The sequence below is a fragment of the Solea solea genome, chromosome 7 (genome assembly GCF_958295425.1).
Source record: "Solea solea chromosome 7, fSolSol10.1, whole genome shotgun sequence".
NCBI classification, from domain to species: domain Eukaryota; kingdom Metazoa; phylum Chordata; class Actinopteri; order Pleuronectiformes; family Soleidae; genus Solea; species Solea solea.
In genome coordinates, this window is record NC_081140.1 from 3,480,344 (window position 1) to 3,499,582 (window position 19,239).

A 19,239-nucleotide genomic window follows, 5' to 3' on the forward strand; every position below is an offset into this window, starting at 1 on the left:
GTGGTCAGAAATGGTGATTCATGTATGTTTGCTCTGTCAGTACCCGGATGAGGCTGAACGCCATCTTTACTCCATCCCAGCGCAGCGCTACCGGTGGGGCTGAGCACAACAGCACTACTCCTTGACCCTGTTGGACTGTAGGAACCTGGTACACAGTCGTGTTTTTCACTGAAAACCTGGTTCTTTAATTAGTTCGCTACTCTGTACACAATGGCAGACCGAAATAATTCAGTTTTTAAGGCAAAACTTGCCGAGCAGGCTGAGCGATATGACGGTAAGTCACACTTTAGCTGGCTCTGAGTAGGACATGTTCGCCGCTATGGTTTTCCTGTTCTAGCTAATGTTAACCATGGTAGCGCAGCATTAGCTGTGGCTAACAAGAGAGCTAATGTGGTTATGTCCGCCGCCGTGCTACTTATCATTCATTGGCATGATAAGAGACTCGTCCCACCGATAAGATACTTTAGTACTAGCCCAACGGCTACCTCCAGTGTCTGCTTATGTTACGATAAAATTATTCGTATGTGACTAAAAATGGCTAACGTTAGCAAAGGGGCTACAACAAAATGGCGGATCAGTGGAGCGTGAGCTGTCAGTAGTTGCCTCCCCTGCACCATGCTACATCTACAACTTAACGCTTGGGTTACCGGTTCAGTTAGGTGCCTAGAGCAAAATCGATGTGCTATTACTGTGTTTGCAACCACAATAATGTGTCCGTTCACATTCTGTTACCGCTGCTAACAAACCAGTAAGGTGAGCGATGCGTTTGCTTAAATGCAAGGGTAGCTAGTTGACGCTTGTGCTAGCGGTGCGAAGGAGTGGGACGGCAGCTGTATACTTGGTTGGGTGTTCCCATGAAACCTGGCTGTTTGAGGTGTGTCCATTACGACTCACCTCAACTTGCTGTGCTTCAGTCAGGCTTTCACACCAGTACTGGCTCTGTGGAGGTTGATTTTAGATCGCTGCATTTGCCACTGGTTGACAATAAAACGTTAAGTGAATGCCAGGACACATTTGCGGGATTCGTATCCAGTGTATTTACTAGATGATATATATTGTTTAGAGCAGTCGTAATGTTCGTCTACGATCTATAATGTTATGTATAATATTACAATACACAATATCTATACATAGGGAACTCTGCCTCGTTTGAGCACAATAATAATAATAAATGTATGGCTCATTTTGTGTCTCAAATAAGGTTTGTGACTTTATAAATTTAAATTTCTGCACAGTGGCTATGCTTTTTTGGTGACATTTAGAATACATATTGACCTAATAAAAAAAAAAAAAAAAAAATATATATATATATATATATATATATATATATATATATATATATATTTTCTTAATTTAATCTCCCTAAAAGCAACATTTTTATGCAGCTTTGTATCCATGCTAGCAAATACATGAATCAGAAACCCGATCCAAAAGTCTTCCTAGCCTACCTTCCATCTTTCGCGGACACACTAAATACTTGCACAAACTCTAACACTGTAAAAACTAAAGCACTTTGTGATTGATTCTACCATAAAATCCTCTTTTTTCATTTACATTTGTTATTCTGCAACACAATGGATTATAAGAATGTTTTGCACCATTACATGTGCTCGTAAATTGGATCTGTATTTTCTATGCTTTTTTTGTACATTGTGTTGTATAAATAAAGTTTTGTTAAAAAATATTGTATCTTGCTGGTGGGTAATATTCATATAGTAATCTCTTATGTTTTCCATTTCTTAGCATGGGCTGTGTTCGAATTTTTGGATGCCTCTTTAAAAGTGAAAACTTATACAATAACACCAACCACACAGTCTCACACACGGAAATGTCCTCTGCATATTTTCACACTTTGAACCCTGAAATTATTTATTATTGGTACTAATTTAAATCCTGCTAGCTGTGATAAATTGCATGCAGTTCAGCACAACCTAACTGGCGAAGTTCAGAGTGCAAGTTAGTGGTTTATAAAGATGTGTTAGGATTGATGAAACTGGTTTGGCACCGTCAAGGAAGCCAACACAACATGTATTAACACCACCATCATGTAAAACAATGTGAAAATATGCCTGGTATATTCTGGAAATGGAAAATTATTTCTTGCATTTTAAATATTAGCTTTCAATGACATGTTTTACATGGTGTGATGATCTTTTACCTAAAGATGGGATTATTTTATTAAAACTCACTTTGTATTAAAATGTTAATTAAAAATGTACCCCATAAATGCAAGGTTAAGTTATTTCAGTGTTTAAGAGTCATTTTAGGAGCATATTTTTTACAATTATGACAGATTGCAAATAGTGAAGATAAAATGTTGAAATGCAAATGACCTGCCTAAGTGACACTTGCATGTTTCCTTAACAGAGATGGTGGACTGGATGAAGTGTGTGGCAGGCATGGGTGAAGAGCTGACTGTGGAAGAGAGGAACCTACTATCAGTGGCTTACAAGAATGTGATCGGAGCTCGGAGAGCCTCCTGGAGGATAATTAGTAGCCTTGAAGTAAAGGAGTCCGTAGGTCCAAAATCAGCAATGATCAAACTATACAAGGAAAAGGTAAACCACTCAGTATTCACACAGTGCCTGAGTTACCATGTTCTCTTGTTCCAACTATGTTTCTCGTTTCAAAGCATTTTGCATCTCTAAATCTCGACGTATTTGTATATTAAGTATATTAATCATTTTGGGAGAGGCTAGAATGTGTCGATAGACAGGAGAGGCAGTTGTACCACAGTCATTGTCCTAATGGGACTCGTAAATTAGTTATTGCTATCACATTTCCATGTTGTTAGTAGTTCTCTTATGGCTGGGCAACAATTCGATAACAATTATTGCAATGTCATTTTTACTTTTCGCCTGTCACTACCACAGCAACCAGCAATCAACAACACCAGCTAATCAGGGAATCATTAATTTAACATCCTATTTAACACACAGCTTTTTGTCTGTATATGAGTCAGCTAGAAGTGCATTCATTTTGATAATCATTTCTGTAATCTCCGGTGTGTTGTTAAACATCTTACGTATGGTGTTTTATCTGTTCAGACTTTGCCTCACATATATTTAAGTAATTGAACCTTTCCAGTGGATTTGCAAGAGACCATTTGCACTTGGTGTCTAGCTCAGAAGCTCTTTGATCCAATTCCGTTATCTGGTGGTGTTAATAGTCAAATTATGAAATGTTATGATTAAATAAAATTCAACCAGTTTAACACATTGATTAATCTAAGTGAAATAATGAGTATTACATTCATGTAGCCTAAATCAATGTATTTGCATAAATCAATATCTCTCTACATATACATACATAATGCAATCCAATGGGCTTTTTGCAGCTTTCCGTCGTTAATTTGGTTAATTTTCTCTTTTCTTAATGCATGTGGCTTGAAAATAATGTCTCTCCAGAAGTCTTTTCAAAAATGTTAGGCATGTCTCAAAAATATGACTTGACGCACATGGACCCTCAAATACGGTGTCAATATACAGTTGCATTCAAAATGATTCAACTGCAAATTAGGTTTAATGGCAATGGTCAAATTAACTGCTGTTTGCAAAACAACTAATATTACATTACATCACATGGCATTTAGCAGACGCTTTCATCCAAAGCGACTTACAAGGGAATTGAGTACAAACTGCCAGGGGTGGAGTTGAACTTGTGACCATGATGTCTTTTGCACACAGGGTACCGGTCTTAACCACTGATCTACCCCACAAGTAGTTTCTCCAAATTCAACACAATTTTAATGACTACCGCGGTCTCAAAATTATTCAACCCCTTCATGACGAGCATCTTTAGTATTTAGTAGCGCACCCTTTTGTTGTTATGACCTGCTGCAAAAGTGATGCATAGCCAAACACCAGCTTCTGGCAGCAATTCCTGAGGAGATTTTCAATGGGAATGATGTCGGGCGACTCTGATGGCCGGGATGTCGGGCGACTTCTTCACAAGCTGCAGATTTCCAGTGCCAGAATAAGCGAAACAGCCCCAGAGCATCACTGTGCCACTGCCATGCTTCATTGCAGTTTTGTTTTCATTGCTCCACAAAACAATCCCAAAACCTCTTATGTATTTAAGCAAAATGGAGCCAACTTTTCATGTGCTTTAGGGTCAGAAGTTGTGTCAAGAGCTCCGGTATGGAGCCCTTAAGCGCTTAGTGTGCCTTACTGTGGAAACTGAAACCTCAGGTCCTGCTGCAGGTCTTTTGCAGTCAGTGGAGGGTTTTTGACCACCTGACTCGTGGCAAGCGTTAATAGCTTCCTCATTTTGCCATGACTAGGTAGTGTAGCAACTGTTCCATTAACTTTAAACTTACAACTGTATCTCTTGGAACATTCATTGTCTTTGCTATCTTTTTGTATGCTTTTCCTTGTTTGTGCAATGCTGCCAATAAACCTAAAATGCAATGGGGGTTGAATCATTTTGATTGCAACTGTAAAAACGGTGGTCTCCCATTCAGTTGTGAGTTACTGCACCTGCTCCTACACTACTGCTTTTGTTTTACTAGCTAGCTGAGGTGTCTTTGCCCCACAAATGTGTCCAGCCTGGACGTAAAAACACATTTAAGCTCTGACAATTTATCTAAAATTCCTTTTAAGATGAGGAAGTGAAGTAGAGAAGAACAGAAAGAGGAGCAGCCTCTTGCTGTGAAGCTGCAGGTACCACTGATAAAGAGGAAGAGGGACAGAGAGGATGGAGGACTGCTGCTTAACTAGATCTGTTTATGTGCAATATGTTGTTAAAGCTACCTCCAAAGGTACCATTAAGTCAGAAGTGACATTTCCAACACTTTACAGGGACTTTAGGGCGCTTCGGTGGGAATCTTAAATTGATGTGATAATTGGCGTTTTGTTTATATTTGACAGGTTGAAGAGGAGCTGAGGCGTATCTGTGATGATATTCTGAAAACATTGGACGAACACCTACTCCCATCTGCTGTCTCTGACGAGTCTAAGGTCTTCTACAACAAAATGTAAAAGCTGTGAGAACTCTATGCCATAGACTGAATGTCATCAGTCCATTGGTTTTATATTTATTTGACACATGTCATGCAGTTGAAAATTAAATAGGCAGCAAAATGAAAGGTCAAAAGTCATGATAGAAACGTTAAAAATGAGTGTCTTGCCAGGAATCTGTTGACGCAGCTAGACCATACTAATGCAACTCTTTATTTTTAATACTGATGTACACCATTTAAAGTAACTTTTCCCCTCATTTCCAGGAAGGGGGACTACTACAGGTATATGGCAGAGTTTGAGACTGGTGACAGGAAAGGTGAAGCATCGCAGAACAGCCTGTTGGCGTACAATAACGCTAACACACTTGCCGAAAAACTGCCTCCCACACACCCCATTCGCCTTGGCCTTGCCCTCAATTTCTCCGTCTTCTACTATGAGATTCACAATTCGCCTGATTCCGCGTGCAAGTCAGTTTCCTTCATTCGTTGTTTTCTGTTTAATAACCTGTGTAGCAGTACTTCCCCAACATTCATTCAGCAGTGGTGTTGCCACCCCTGTTAGATTGTGGAGCAAAATTTCATATGATCATTAATATCAATGTGCCACCAATGATTATCACTTGTAATGTGCACAAGTGAGCAAATTTTAATCCAGAAGACAAAAATGATAACTCTACAAGATTAAAGGGCCATTTATTTAGAACTACTTTGACCTGAGTGAATGTTGGCCGTTGTCATGGCACTGCTCACAAAAAATATTCTAGGGAAAGACTGTGTATGCTATTATTACCTTAGAGTAGTAGAATATTAACCTTGATGAGCTTTTTATGTTATGTAGTATTACTTCATTCGATCATAGCTAATGTTGGACACAGCTTAATTTAAAGATCAACATATTTACATATTGATGTAAAAGCAGTTAATAACATGAAATGATTGTTTCTATAAATCCAGACATTGTTATTTTTAACCCCTTGATCTACTTTGTTCACATTTTGCACTGGGTGCAGCTAGGAAATGAGTGTATAGCAAAAGCCTCTCACAAGCAGATAATAAGCAATCATTGAAGTGAATTTATTTTTTATAAACATTGTTTAGCTTGATAGATTATAGACAATAATTTTTGTGAATGTTCATGAAATTTTAAAATGGGTCTTATGCCAATGATGATGACCATCATTGGCATCTGACATGATTTTAATTGAACAGTGTCTAATAAGTATTACCCAGTCTCTTAGACTTTGATTTAATATCAAGTTCTGAATATGTTTACTCAGGTTGGCAAAGAGTGCATTTGATAATGCCATCGCAAAACTGGACACATTGAGTGAAGACAGCTACAAGGACTCCACACTTATCCTGCAGTTGTTACGCGACAACCTGACACTATGGGCTTCAGATGCACAGGGAGACGGTAAGAAGCTTATTTATTATACCAGGGTGTCTTTACATAATGTTAATGTGGCACAATGTAAAAACTGACATTTTGTCTGCACTTGGTTTGTCTACCTATTTTTCCTCTGTCATTTACTCTCAACTACCTCATGTTCTGTAACACTTTAAAACTTTTGTCAGCATATACTGTCAGGTTCTTTGTGACTGTACAATGTCCCCACTTGAAAGGTATTGGTTTTCTACCCAAAGAATAACTGGATTCCACTCAAACACTTCTTCATCCTCCTTTAATTTCAGTTGATGGCTTACAGTGTTAAGTAGGTGTTCAGGTGAAACACCTTGGAAATAGAAATTAAAATGAATTGCTTAATGCAAATGAAAATCGACATTTCAATAATCAAAAGATGTACAGCAATATTGATGTAATCATTGATTTTAGTCAATGACTTAAAAATTAAATTTTTGACATATTAAGTACATTTTTCAACAACTTGCTGCATGTCAAACAAAATTACACCTACCACTAAGCAGCTGAAAGGGTGTCTTTTACCCCTACCAGACTATGGTTCAATCGAATCCTCACATGTGCTTGTGTATTGGGACAAGGACACTAGTTCAACTGAACAGTGTAGTCGAGCTACAACCACAGCTTTACGTAACTGTGCATGAAAACATGCTATTATCACCAACGTACTGAATAAACAGTTGAGTAATTCTACTGTACATCATGATTTATAGCTCATACCTGTCACTACTAAAAGCATGAGCTTTTTTTTTTAATGCTGTTGAGGCCTGTTTGATTAATTTTCTTTCTCTACTCTTTCATTATATTAGTTTGCATTTTCTTTGGTGCAGTGTCCACTGGCAGCTTTTCATCTCTCGGTGACTCATCATCTCTTGCCCTCTCATTCTCTCTGCTGTAGGGTCGTAAACAAACCTCATGTTAACTGTACTTTGTGTCGCAATCAATCCTCATGCCGTCTGTTTTGTACTCAGTCATGAACAGTTACACAGAACAGTTACATATCATAACTTACCTTATTAGACGCATGTCGTTCTGATTGGCAAATGAATGGCAATATACCATTTCTGTGGTGGTGTCTTCCCACAGTTTCAATGCAAGCTTCCCTAAGAATGTGCATATATTTATACTTTAACCTGTTTTTGTGTTAATCTTGGGATATTGATGCTTTTTGCAATGGTATCTAGGAAGTCTGGAAGTCTATGCAATTTTCAGTTGCTTCAAGAGTAGTGATTTTTAAAAGGTCTCTCATTTTTGTTGGAAACACTGCTATAGGATGACTTGCTTAGCCCGGGAACAGAAACTGTCAAAAAAATTGTGCATTTTGAGAAAGCTGATGATCTGGTTCCAACAGAGGAACTCTGGTAATGTATAAGGAAGTCGGGACTGGCATAGAAGTATGTGAGGGTGGTGCAGGACAGAGGTGAGGTGTGCAGTTGGAGTGACAGATGGGTTCAAGGTGAAGGTGGGATTACATCAGGGATCAGCTGTGAGCCCCTTCTTGTTTGCATTGGTGATGGACAGGTTGACAGACATGGTCAAGCAGTCTCCATGGACTATGTTGTTTACAGATGATATTGTAATCGGTTGTGAGAGTAGGGCACAGGTGGAAGACTGCACTGGAGAGAAGAGGAATATCTGTGTGTGAATGACAGTGAGACCGGTGGTACTGTAAAGATGCAAGGAGTAGAGGTAGCAAAAAAGGATGAGTTTCAATGGGGTCAACCATCCAAAGCAATGGACAGTGGACAAAGGGAGGTGAAGAGGAGGGTGCTGGCAGGGTATAGTGGGTGGAGACGAATGTCAGTAGTGATGTGTGACAGGATAGCACCAAGTAGAAAGGTTTGGTACGGTAAGTTTTTGTTTTGTCAAGTGGTTATTGACGGTGATGTGTGTGAATAATTTCAAGTTACGTTAGATTGATCTCTGTGTTCTATCTGTCAATGACAGAGAATTCTCGGTTAACGCGACCCCTGCTCCAGAGTTTCTGCTGCATGTGTGAATCTGAGTGGCATTCAGTACACTTCTCTCTCTCTCTTATGCAGAACTTTTCTTAAACTGCAATTGGTGAACCTGTCTTTCCAGCCCGATTGTGCAAACAAGTTGTGTGCAGCCCTGCTTCCACCATAAGTTAAATAAATTCTGTGGTTAAACAGCGTCCTGTAATACTGTTTTAGAGGTGGACTGCCTTTTCCGTGTGAACATTTAACGACTTTACAGACTCCAGTGACATTTTTCCCCCTTTTTCAAAAAGCGACAAATCTCCCTACTTCTGTCTTAAACCTAAATACTTTCTACACCGATAGCCACCAATCAGAAATTAGAAAGTCATGACATTCCAATAAGATGTCATTGTAATATTAAAAAGATTTTAAAAATGAGCAAATTCTGTGTATTTCCATTTTTCCTCAATGACATAAAGCCTAAACAATTAGTTTAGTTGTGTATCTATTCCCACAAGGTAATAGTAGCAAGTAAGAAGTAATACAATTCATGTGGTTTGTTGAACAGTCCTCATGTACATATCCAGCAGCGGTCTGCGTATGTAAATCTACGTGAAAGATAGAGGGTTAAGCAAATGTGTCGCCAACAGAGGGTGAAAGTATTAATCAATTTAAACTGAGCAATCGGGGGAGAAGAGCCTTGTTGAGAGAGGTGAAGAACCCCAAGATCACTGTGGCTGAGCTCCGGAGACGTGTGGACAGAAATCAAGTCGAACAGTGCCGAACTGTAGATCAGTTAAAACTATTTAAAAATCCTAAAAACGTGGGTTAACCTCCAACAACTACCCGGGGTATGTATGTGTCGCGTCACGTATCAAACAAAGTCAATGCAGTTTCACGCAGCTGTGCATTGATGACTTTTTATTGTAGTTGAGATGCAACCTAAACCGTGCTGTGGCGAGTCGAGTAGAGCCGGTGGAAATACGCCAAAAGTCAACCATCACTGCAGCCCTCCACCAACTAGGGCGTTATGGCAGAGTGCCCCAACGGAAACCTCTCCTCAGTGCACAACACATGAAAGCCTACATAGAGTTTGCCAAAAAACACACGAAACACTCCCAGACTATGAGAAATAATAGAGACCAAGATTTAACTTTTTGGCCTTAATTCTAAGTGGTATGTGTGGAGAAAACCAGGCACCTCTCAGCACCTGCCCAACAGTGGTGCATGGTGGTGGCAGCATCATGCTGTGGGGGTGTTTATCACCTGCAGGGAGAGGATGACTGGTTGCAATTGAAGGTAAGATGAATGCGGCCAAGTACAAAGATGACTTGGAAGAAGACCTTTTCCAGAGTGTTCAGGACCTCAGACTGGGCTGACGGTTCAAGACAATGACCTTGAGCACACAGCTGAAATTATAAAGGAATGGTTTAGGAACAACTCTCTCTTGAAATGAACGACTCTTGAATGGCCCAGCCAGAGCCATGACTCAATTGAGCATCTCTGGAGAGACTTGAAAATGGTTGTCCATAAAAGTTCACCATCCAACCTGACAGAACTGGAGAGGATCTGCAAGGAGGAATGGCAGAAGATCCCCAAGGTCTCCAGGTGTGAAAATGTGTGAAATACTTGCATCATTCCCAAGAAGACTCAAAGCAAAAAGGTGCTTCTACTCAATACTGAGCAAAGGGTCTGAATACTTATGGCCATGTGATATTTCAGTTGTTCTTTAAAAGAACTTTTAAGATTTGAACACATGGAATTATGTAGTAAACAAAAAATGTGAAATAACTCAAAACGTGTTTTTCTATTTTAGATTCTTCAAAATAGCCACCCTTTGATTAGATTACTGCTTTGCACACTCTTGGCATTCTATATATCTATATATATATATATATATATATATATATATACATGTGTGTGTATATATATCTCTATCTCTCATTGGTCTTCCTCTATACCTAATCTTCAAGTTAAGATCGTAAATGACCTGAAACTACCGAACTGAATGTAATTCAGTGTAATTGGGCAGAGTTTAAGTGTTTGGAGTAGAACTCTAGGTCCAACTAAAGAAGGCAAAGGACTTCAGAAGGAGAGTTGAACAGAAGTTGCAGAACAACAATGCGGGGAAGGCATTCAAAACATCACCGGCTGTAACACAAGAGACAAGAGAGGGGGAGGCTGTGGACGAAAACCAGCTCAACCTGTTAACTGGTTTGACAGCTCAGCTACTGTAGACAAAGACTGCCCATTACCCAGCACCCCTACCCTGTCCTTCACAGCCCCTACACAAGCATCCACACTGCTTTCAAGAAAAGAAAATGAAACCCACCTCCTCCCCATCATCACCCGTTCCTCCACCTCCACATACAAGGACAATTCAAATCCACTGTCTCTCTCCATTGACGCGAGATTCCATGCAGAATAGAAAGCAGCTAACGTGTCGGCACATTCGGTCCTTGAATTTCTGGGAATTGGTCTTGTAAAGTTTTTGAAAAGTCCTTGAATTTATTGACAACCCTGTTTTTTTAACTTATTTCTTTTTTCCTTCCACCAGGTGATGAAGGGAATGATGCACAGCCAGACGACCCTGAAGAGGCCAAGTGAGACTATGCCAACAACAGCTATCAACTTGAGACCCTCACACTCCTGTTCTCTGTTCTCCTCACCCCTCCCTCCCCCTCCAACACACACATACACACACACACACACAGATTTTCCTTTCTTCCACCTCCACATCTCCAGGACCCAGCAGGGCCATGGAGTGACAAAGTTAATGTTCTCTTCTTTTTTTTCTTTTTACATCATTCATTCAAAACCACTTGAGACAGGAAATACAATGTTAGAAAGACAAAGATAATTAAAGACTCCCTGGATTTCCCTTTCTTTTTTTGGGTGCTGGTACAAGCTGTTTCTGAGATGTTGTCTTTGTTTTCACTGTTGTATTTTTTTTTCCCCTCAATATTTTTATCAGTTGCTGGGTGTATTGAGATTTTTTTTTCTTAATGTAATTACAGAAATTAACTTTTATTACTGACAATGTTGACTATTAGTTATGGGAGCTGTTTTATCTTTCAGTCTGTTTTTAGTGGAATTTCATATACAAAAATCATTCTATCTTTTTTATGGGCAATTTGAAAAATGTGCAAGTGCCCTTTTTGTTAACATAGGTTTTTCAAAGGAAGTTGGCAAAATTTGCGATATCCAAGTGGGCCAAAGAAGTGCAGAACTTTAACACCGTAGTGATTCTGTCGTCACGCTTTTGTAGTTGTCCTCGGACTGTACCTTTGTGCTGAAATACTGTAACTGTGCACACATGCTGAAAGTCAACTCACGGTTAGCTGGTGGTTTTTGTTTTGTTGCTTTAACTTGGAAGATTTCTCACTCCTGTAAAAGGAAAGTCTCGGTTTTGGCTCCACTCCTCGGCACAGAGCCCTGCATTCAAAAATAATGCAGTGCTTTGCATGACTTCACACATCTGCTGCTTTGTTCACCTGCTCTTAAGAAAATCTCCTCTTGGTCCAGAGGTTATTTTTGTTTGTTTCTTCTTTTTTTTTTTTTTTTTTTTTGTCATTTTCTTGTTTCTCTTCTCAATTGACTTCATTCTAGCTGCATTTACACTGCATGGTGAAAGTGACCCAATTCTGACATTAAAAATCAGGCAGTGACAGTGTAAGCAGGATTCAGCGATCATCAGATCATTTGCGACTACAGTGTAAGCAGACATCCCTTAAAAACAGGATGTGGCGAATGATGCAGATATACTCGTACACTCTACAATCATGACTCTTTAAACCTGCGCAACCAAATACAAGAGCTCAAACCAGTGGACTCATACTGAGGTTTCATGCCTTTTAAGCCTGTCGAGCAAGGATTTCTAAAATTCCTAGTAACACCACTTTCACTGCAGTTTCAGTTGTCACGCCCACCCTGTGGGCTGTCCCCCCCAGAGTTAACCAGTGTAAATGCAGAGTTCATATATGGGTCACTTTTGAAAGACAATGAAAGCAGGTCATCCAAAGACCTGCAGTATAAATGCAGCCTATGTGTATCTTTGAGCTGATTTGTACCACTGGATATCTGACTGGAGCCACAGACAGGGAATCTGTATTGTTCTTACTGAAACACAGCATGGAATTAACATTAAACTAAATTAAACATTACACATTGGGTTGTTGTCTTTATTTATATAATATTTTGACCCTGCTGCATACTGTATGTCATAACATGTAATCCGTGGACCGGTCTGTGTAGACCTGGTAAGGACTGAAATAAAAGTGCCCTGAGGAACCTTCCTATTGTTGTAGCGTGGTACTGCAGCTCCATATCTGCATGAAAAACCGTGTTTCGATGGCGTTTTATCTGTTTGGACTTTCTAAAGTACCCGTTCTCAATGATGTGTTTCCATCATGGTACACTAAAGCCCTCAGTCAGGATTGCTTTTGGAATGAGGACAGTACCTTTGCTTGGTCTAGCTCAGTCTAGCTCCACACTGACCATACAGTACCATTTGATTCTGGTACCCCAAGACAAGTGTAGCAAAGAATGAAATGGTTGGGCCTGGTTATTTTGGTAAAAAAAAAAAAAAAGACATTCCGTACTGTACCAAACCGGACTGTTCCACTGGGTGGAAACACAGTTAGAGAGGGGTCAAGTTATGGGGACCCACTTTCTAAAGATGGCAATTGTGACACAATTTAATCAATAAATCGTGACAAGGGCAAATACGTGCATAACATGCAACTCCTAAGTGAAAACTGTGGTTTCTGTAATTGTAAATTGGCAAACCAGACATTAATAAATAATAATAAAATAAAATTTCATAAAAGACAAAGAAAACCTATTCATATCTCCCAACTGTGTATCCTGGCCTCGTCTCTGGGAATGAAGCGCATGCGTTGCCAAACCGAGCAGATGCTGCTGCTGGAAAACTGAGTTGGCAGCTGTGAGTGTACGGTCATAAATTTATACGTGCTATTTATAGTGTTTGGGAGACAAATGCAATCTTAATGCCTGTGTTGTGCTGTTCTGTGCTGTTCTGCTGTGACCGTGGAGCTGAAAAGCCTTTGACTCCTCGACAACGCTGCGGTGTGAGACTGAGGAAATGGATCACACATAGTTGTGACACGTAGAGATCAACCTTTGACGACAGATGATCAGTAATACTTTGACACGGGCGCTTTCCCCACACCTCTTCTACTGTGACTTCAGCCATAATAACAGGCTGAGTCTCGGCACCAAGACTGAATTGTCAAGCGGAGCGTACCACCTTGGTTCTGCAGTTTAACCCTAACCCTAAATATCCTGAAAGGAAAGGCTTATACCTTTGACACTTCTCTGCTATTAAACAGCTCATTGCACCACAGAGGATGAATGGTTAGCGTTAGAGGTTTCATAGAGAAAAGCAGCAATTTTACATCAACACACAGGATTTGAGTTTAAATGCGTCATTTTAGGATTCTGTGGATTGAAATACCTTCATTTGACATTTCACCAGAGTGACACACATATAGCAAACGAGACAACAGTATGAGACCAACACTTTCTGTGTGAGTTGATTTTCTATATGGACTTTGGTGTAGGAGAGAGTCTGTTTACAAACTTCAGTTTCCAGTCAGAAAATGATAAGATCATTATTATTATCAGGTTAGGTCCGGTGTATAAAATGTAAATAAAATAATGTTTTATTATTTGTATTTATATACAATCACAAGGTTGTATGACTTGTTTTTCATGAACCCAGAATGAGCCTTTTATCATTATACGCAGAGCCAGGTCAGCTCTACTGAGCACCACCATGTTGTTGTTGTTGTTGTTTTTACAATAGCTGAACATGTTTTGAGTTTTGATGCTAACTGAAGCTAACTGACGCTAACTGAAGGCGACATACTGTAGACTCTCCAACACACTTGAAAGGGAAGAGTGAGGTGAAGGATATTCAGCTGCAACGTAACTTTACATAACACAATGCACCTTTAAGGGAATACAATCGTTTTTCCTCCTTTGCACCCAAAATGGAAGGAGCTACTCTGTAAGAGGGTGGTAACTATGCTGTGACCCAACAGGATCAATTGACCCCCAGAGGCCGAGATCCAGAAGGAGGGGTGGGGACCTAATGTTGACAGCCTCTAGGCGGAGTTATTTTGTGGACTGTTAAAAGTTCCTTGTTATCATTTACACTGAACAGTCATGTATTCAGATGGACGTGTAGGGGTCAGTGTGTGGCCAGTATATTAAATCTGTGTGCAGCAGCGTGTCTACTGCCCTCTGCAGGCCACACCAGTCACGTCCACAAAGCTGTTGCATCATAAGGTGTTTATTTGGTGACAGATGTGTAAATATGGAGGAGGAGCAGCAGGCATCACACAATCACCCTGTGGTCACATGATTATGGGATACGTCGCATTTCATTTTCCTTTGGTATTAAACAAAATGACCACAAACAGCAAAGTTGTAAAAGATTAACCTCACAGGTGAACATCAGGGCACAGAAACACGACCTCCTCCTTGTCATATACTATCATTGTTCCACTGGACTTTGTAAACTTCATTTTTAAACTTGGAAGGACAGAGGTGGAGTAATACACTCGTGTCCGTCTATGAACCACATTTGGAAGAAATGCCTTTCAATTCAATTTGTCATTGTAAATTATTGTTAAACCAGAATTCTTGTGATGTTAAATCACAATATGGGGAGTGAGCACTTTGATTTCCAGTCAGAAAGAAAGTGTCTAAGCACAGACACTTTATAGCAGTTTATCATATATATATATATATATATATATCTTCTTCACTCACACGGTGCAGTCAGCGATAACTGTGTATCAAAACTATCTCACATTCAGACTTTGTTGAGCTCATGCTGCAGAGCGTGCTCGCTGTCATTGGTTTAAAAATAAAAAGCTGTCATGCTAACAGTCTCCTGTGAGTTTTCAGGGGGGTTGTGATGTGTGGCAGGTTACCATGGTTACCTCACAGTTTCTCCTCCTATGAACAGCCCAGTGTAACATGAAACCTGAAGAGGGCGGCAGGCTCACCGTGAACCGCAGAAGCAACACTCGCCTTCACTCTCCACAGGAGATGGCAGTGGATGTGCTGTGAGGCGCAACAACACAGAGCAGCAGCTTAATACTGTAAATCTGGAGAGAGTCTCCTCCAGAGGGTTCTCATGTGATTCCGCGGCCTCCTCCTTTACATCTTGCAGCCTAATTGGCGTCCTCCGGCTTCCTGTGGAAACTGCAGCGGCGTTCTGTTGTCAGAGTGAGATTGGCGCTCGCAGAGAGTGTGAACCGGGGAACAGACGTCAGTGAAATATTATCAACTTCCTCTTCTGCTGCAGAGACAACAGCTATAAATAGGCCCGGTTATTTTCAGGCAGCACTTGTGAGATTTGCTCATGCAGCCCTGACCTGATCTGGGCTGGGCTGATCTGGGCTGATCTGGGCTGAGAATTCTGGTTCCAGGTCAGTGCTGCAGGATGAACCTGTGAACTACAGCTCACTAAGTTCTGGCCCTCATTCTTAAAATGGTTCTACAGCAACCAAGTGCCCTTCGTCCATGAGACAGACGTACACATCACTGTCTCTCAGTCTTGAGATTGATGTCTTAATGACTCAGGAAACTCCACGATCCATCCTGAGTTCCTAAGCAGAACACTAACCAGGCTTTACAACAACCTGTAAGCAAACCACTGAAGGTTCTCATTCATCCAGGTCAGCGGCATCTTCAGGAGTTAGCTGTCGGCACCTGAGGGTGATGGACAGAGGTGACACTGAGTGAGAGGCGGAGTCCACTCTGGACACGTCAACGTCACTCAGTGCATTTACATGTTTACGTGTTCAAAGTCAGACTAAGAGAATAATTAGTCTTAGTGGGACTAACAAACCTGGATAATGCGACTCATAGATGGATCAGTGCTGCATGTACAGTGACGTACAGTTAGTGTTGGACCATCACGACGTGGAAACTGCAACATTGTTGCTGGAAAAGTACAAACAACACCATGGCCTAAAGCTACAGAGAAGACCCACTCATGATTAACATGTACACCAGCTACGGAACGTGTGTGTGCGTGTGTGTGTGCGTGTGTGCGTGTGCGTGCGTGTGTGCGTGTGTGTGTGTGTGGTTATTCCTAGGATCTTCAGAGAGCTTCACACATTTGCACTCCAAAGTCAAAGGAAGGAACCATTGTGTTGCTCCAGCATGAAAGTAACCTACGAATGAAGTGTACTTGTCATTCATCCTTCTCTGTGACCTCTGACTCACAGGATTCCTCCACAGGAAGTCAAAGTAGAGAAAAACATAGATTCCTCGGTGTCAACAGATGTCATGATGAGAGCAGGGAGGTAGGAAAAGAAGAGCTTTTATGGCCGCTGTGTGACAGGGATTTACAGTAAGACCAACTTCCTATTTCCAAAGTCTCTGCTGGTCTGCGTTTACATCATTAATATTATAATGAGACTCTTTGTAAAAAAGTGTTCACTTTCCCACACGCCTGCTGCTCTACTGCTGCCTTGTTTGCTAAGTTTGTGTCACATTTCAAACAGTGAAGTGACACATTTGTACTTATTAAAGGAGACAGAACAACTCCAGGGTCAATATCAATATCCAGTCTTAAAAAAGACTTAAATGTGAGTGTCTGTCTCCTTTCTCTTTCATTCTGCACTCAATTACAAACTTATCTCCGAGGTCAGTCCTCACTTCTATTTTAAAATACAACAGGCAGAGACTGCTCCAAGGCTATGCAGTGTGTGTCTGTGTGTGTGTGTGTGTGTGCGTGCCTGCCTGTGTGTGTGCGTGTGTGTGTGTGTGTCTTAAGGCCACAGGTTTCCTGTTGATGCCAGGCTGTTGTCAGGAATACCTCCAGCTTGGGTCAAAGGTTAAAGGATGTGTGTCACTGCCACTTCCCCTCTTTCACCACTGCCCCCTCCACACACACACACACACACACTTCTGTCACAGAATAAGTGCAAAGCATCTATCTATCTGTCTGTCTGTCTGTCTGTCTGTCTGTCTGTCCGTCTGTCACATTAGGAAGAAATGCCTTTCAATTAAATTTGCAATTGTAAACAGAATTACATATTTTACATTTTGCACATACTTGTACTTATATTTATACTAAGAAAATATAAGGAATATATCTGGAGAAATAAGAAAGTGTTTCACATGGTCAGATAAAAGCACACAACAAATAGAATTTTCTTTTATTGAAACAAATAAAAGCAGGTGTAATAAAAACATAAAAACACAAGTACCCTAAAAGTTACATTTATTAAATTACAAGCCAAGCAAAAGAGATAAATGTAGGTACATTTGTTAATGTTCAATCATTTTTATATCATATCAATAATCAAATAAAGTCAGTTGGAAGTTTGAAAATCAACCTTTTTTGGGAGGTGGTGAAACCTGCCTGTCAATCATCTGACCTCTCAGCTGACCGCTAACCTCTGCTCTGTTATTCCAGACTATGTCCACGTTTCACACCACAGATGATGATGATGATGATGATGATGATGATGATGATGATGATGATAAGGTCCTCTAACAAGCAGTGTGGAAGTTTGAAGACATTTGGCACTTAGCAGGAGAGAGCAGTGTCAGGGCCGTGGTCCCCGGGGACAGGAAGAAGGCACAAGCCGCTTGTTTGTGTTTCAGACGCGTGTTGTGCGTACGCGTGTCTCTTGCTTGTGTGTCCTCTGGTGAGCACAGGCGGGTTGTGTCATGAACACATGCAAACACACACTTAATCTACAGGGTGGGTTCTGGGAATGTCGCGGGCAGGACGCTACGTCTGTCTGGGAGGAAACAGCTCTCTCTCTCTATGTGTGTGTGTGTGTTTCCTTGTATTTGTTATCTCTTCAGGACCTTTTCTGTGTCATAAACACTGACCTTGTCAGGACCAGTAGTCCTCATGGAGACCAAAACCTGGTCCTAATGAGGCAGAACTCATTAGGACACCAAGTCCACCTAAGGTACAGACATGTTGTATGGTAAGGACGAGGATGTGTTTGAAGGGACTAGTTACAATCTTACACACACACACACACACACATGTTTGACATACATGACTTGAGGGGACATTGCATTGACTTACATTCATTTCCTGGAAACTTACTCTCACCTTAACCATAATAACTACTGGCCTAATCCTAACCTGACCTCAACCTAAACCTTAAAACATATCTTCACCTTAAAATGTAGTCATTTATGTTATGGGGACTTGCTTTTTGTCCCCACATTGAAGACAAGTCCCCATAATGTGACTGTGTAAACAGGTTGAGGTCCCCACAACATCAGTAATACCTGGACACACCTGGATATATACCTAACCCTAACCAGTTGCTGCCCTTAATCTTAATCTAAACCTAAACACAATTCACATCTTATTTCGGACTTTAACCATCACAAGTTAATCCATAATCCCAGTCCTTATAACCCTTAGAGCTGAACTCTAACCTTAAAAACAACAGTTAAAGCTCAAGTGTGTAACAATGAGTGACATCTAACGGTGAGAGTGCAGATTTGAACAAACAGAGAGGGCTCCAGTGCATTAGTGGCCTTTACATCCCAGAATCGCATTGTAAGCTTCCTCTTCAAAACACAAGCTCTGGCTGGTGCAGAAATACAGTGGGACACGATGGCGGCCTCGGTGAAGCCTTATTCTATGTCTATGAACTCCATGAAAACAATATTCTAAGTGCTACACACGGACACAAACATGGGCAGTCCATGGCCGGGCAGAAGGGAATCAGGCTTGTAACTGGAGGGTAAAGGGCTGCGGTACCCCTGAGCAAGGCACTAGAATGGAAGGGTTGCGTCAGGAAGGACATCGGGTGTAAAAATCTCTGCAAAATGTAATATGCTGCTGAGGTAATATGTGTATATAACCCTCCTCCACGTGACACACGGGACCTTTTACC

At 40.8% G+C, this 19,239-nt stretch overlaps 1 protein-coding gene across 1 annotated transcript; it reads left to right on the forward strand.

The window, feature by feature from the left end:
* Positions 1–63: 63 nt before the first annotated feature.
* ywhae1 (tyrosine 3-monooxygenase/tryptophan 5-monooxygenase activation protein, epsilon polypeptide 1) lies at positions 64–12,483 on the forward strand. Its single transcript, XM_058633415.1, has 6 exons — positions 64–274; positions 2,368–2,558; positions 4,869–4,975; positions 5,225–5,428; positions 6,238–6,374; positions 10,878–12,483. Exons 1-6 carry the CDS (start codon positions 211–213, stop codon positions 10,925–10,927), a joined length of 753 nt encoding a protein of 250 aa, XP_058489398.1. The 5' UTR covers positions 64–210; the 3' UTR covers positions 10,928–12,483.
* The last annotated feature ends 6,756 nt before the right edge of the window (positions 12,484–19,239 follow it).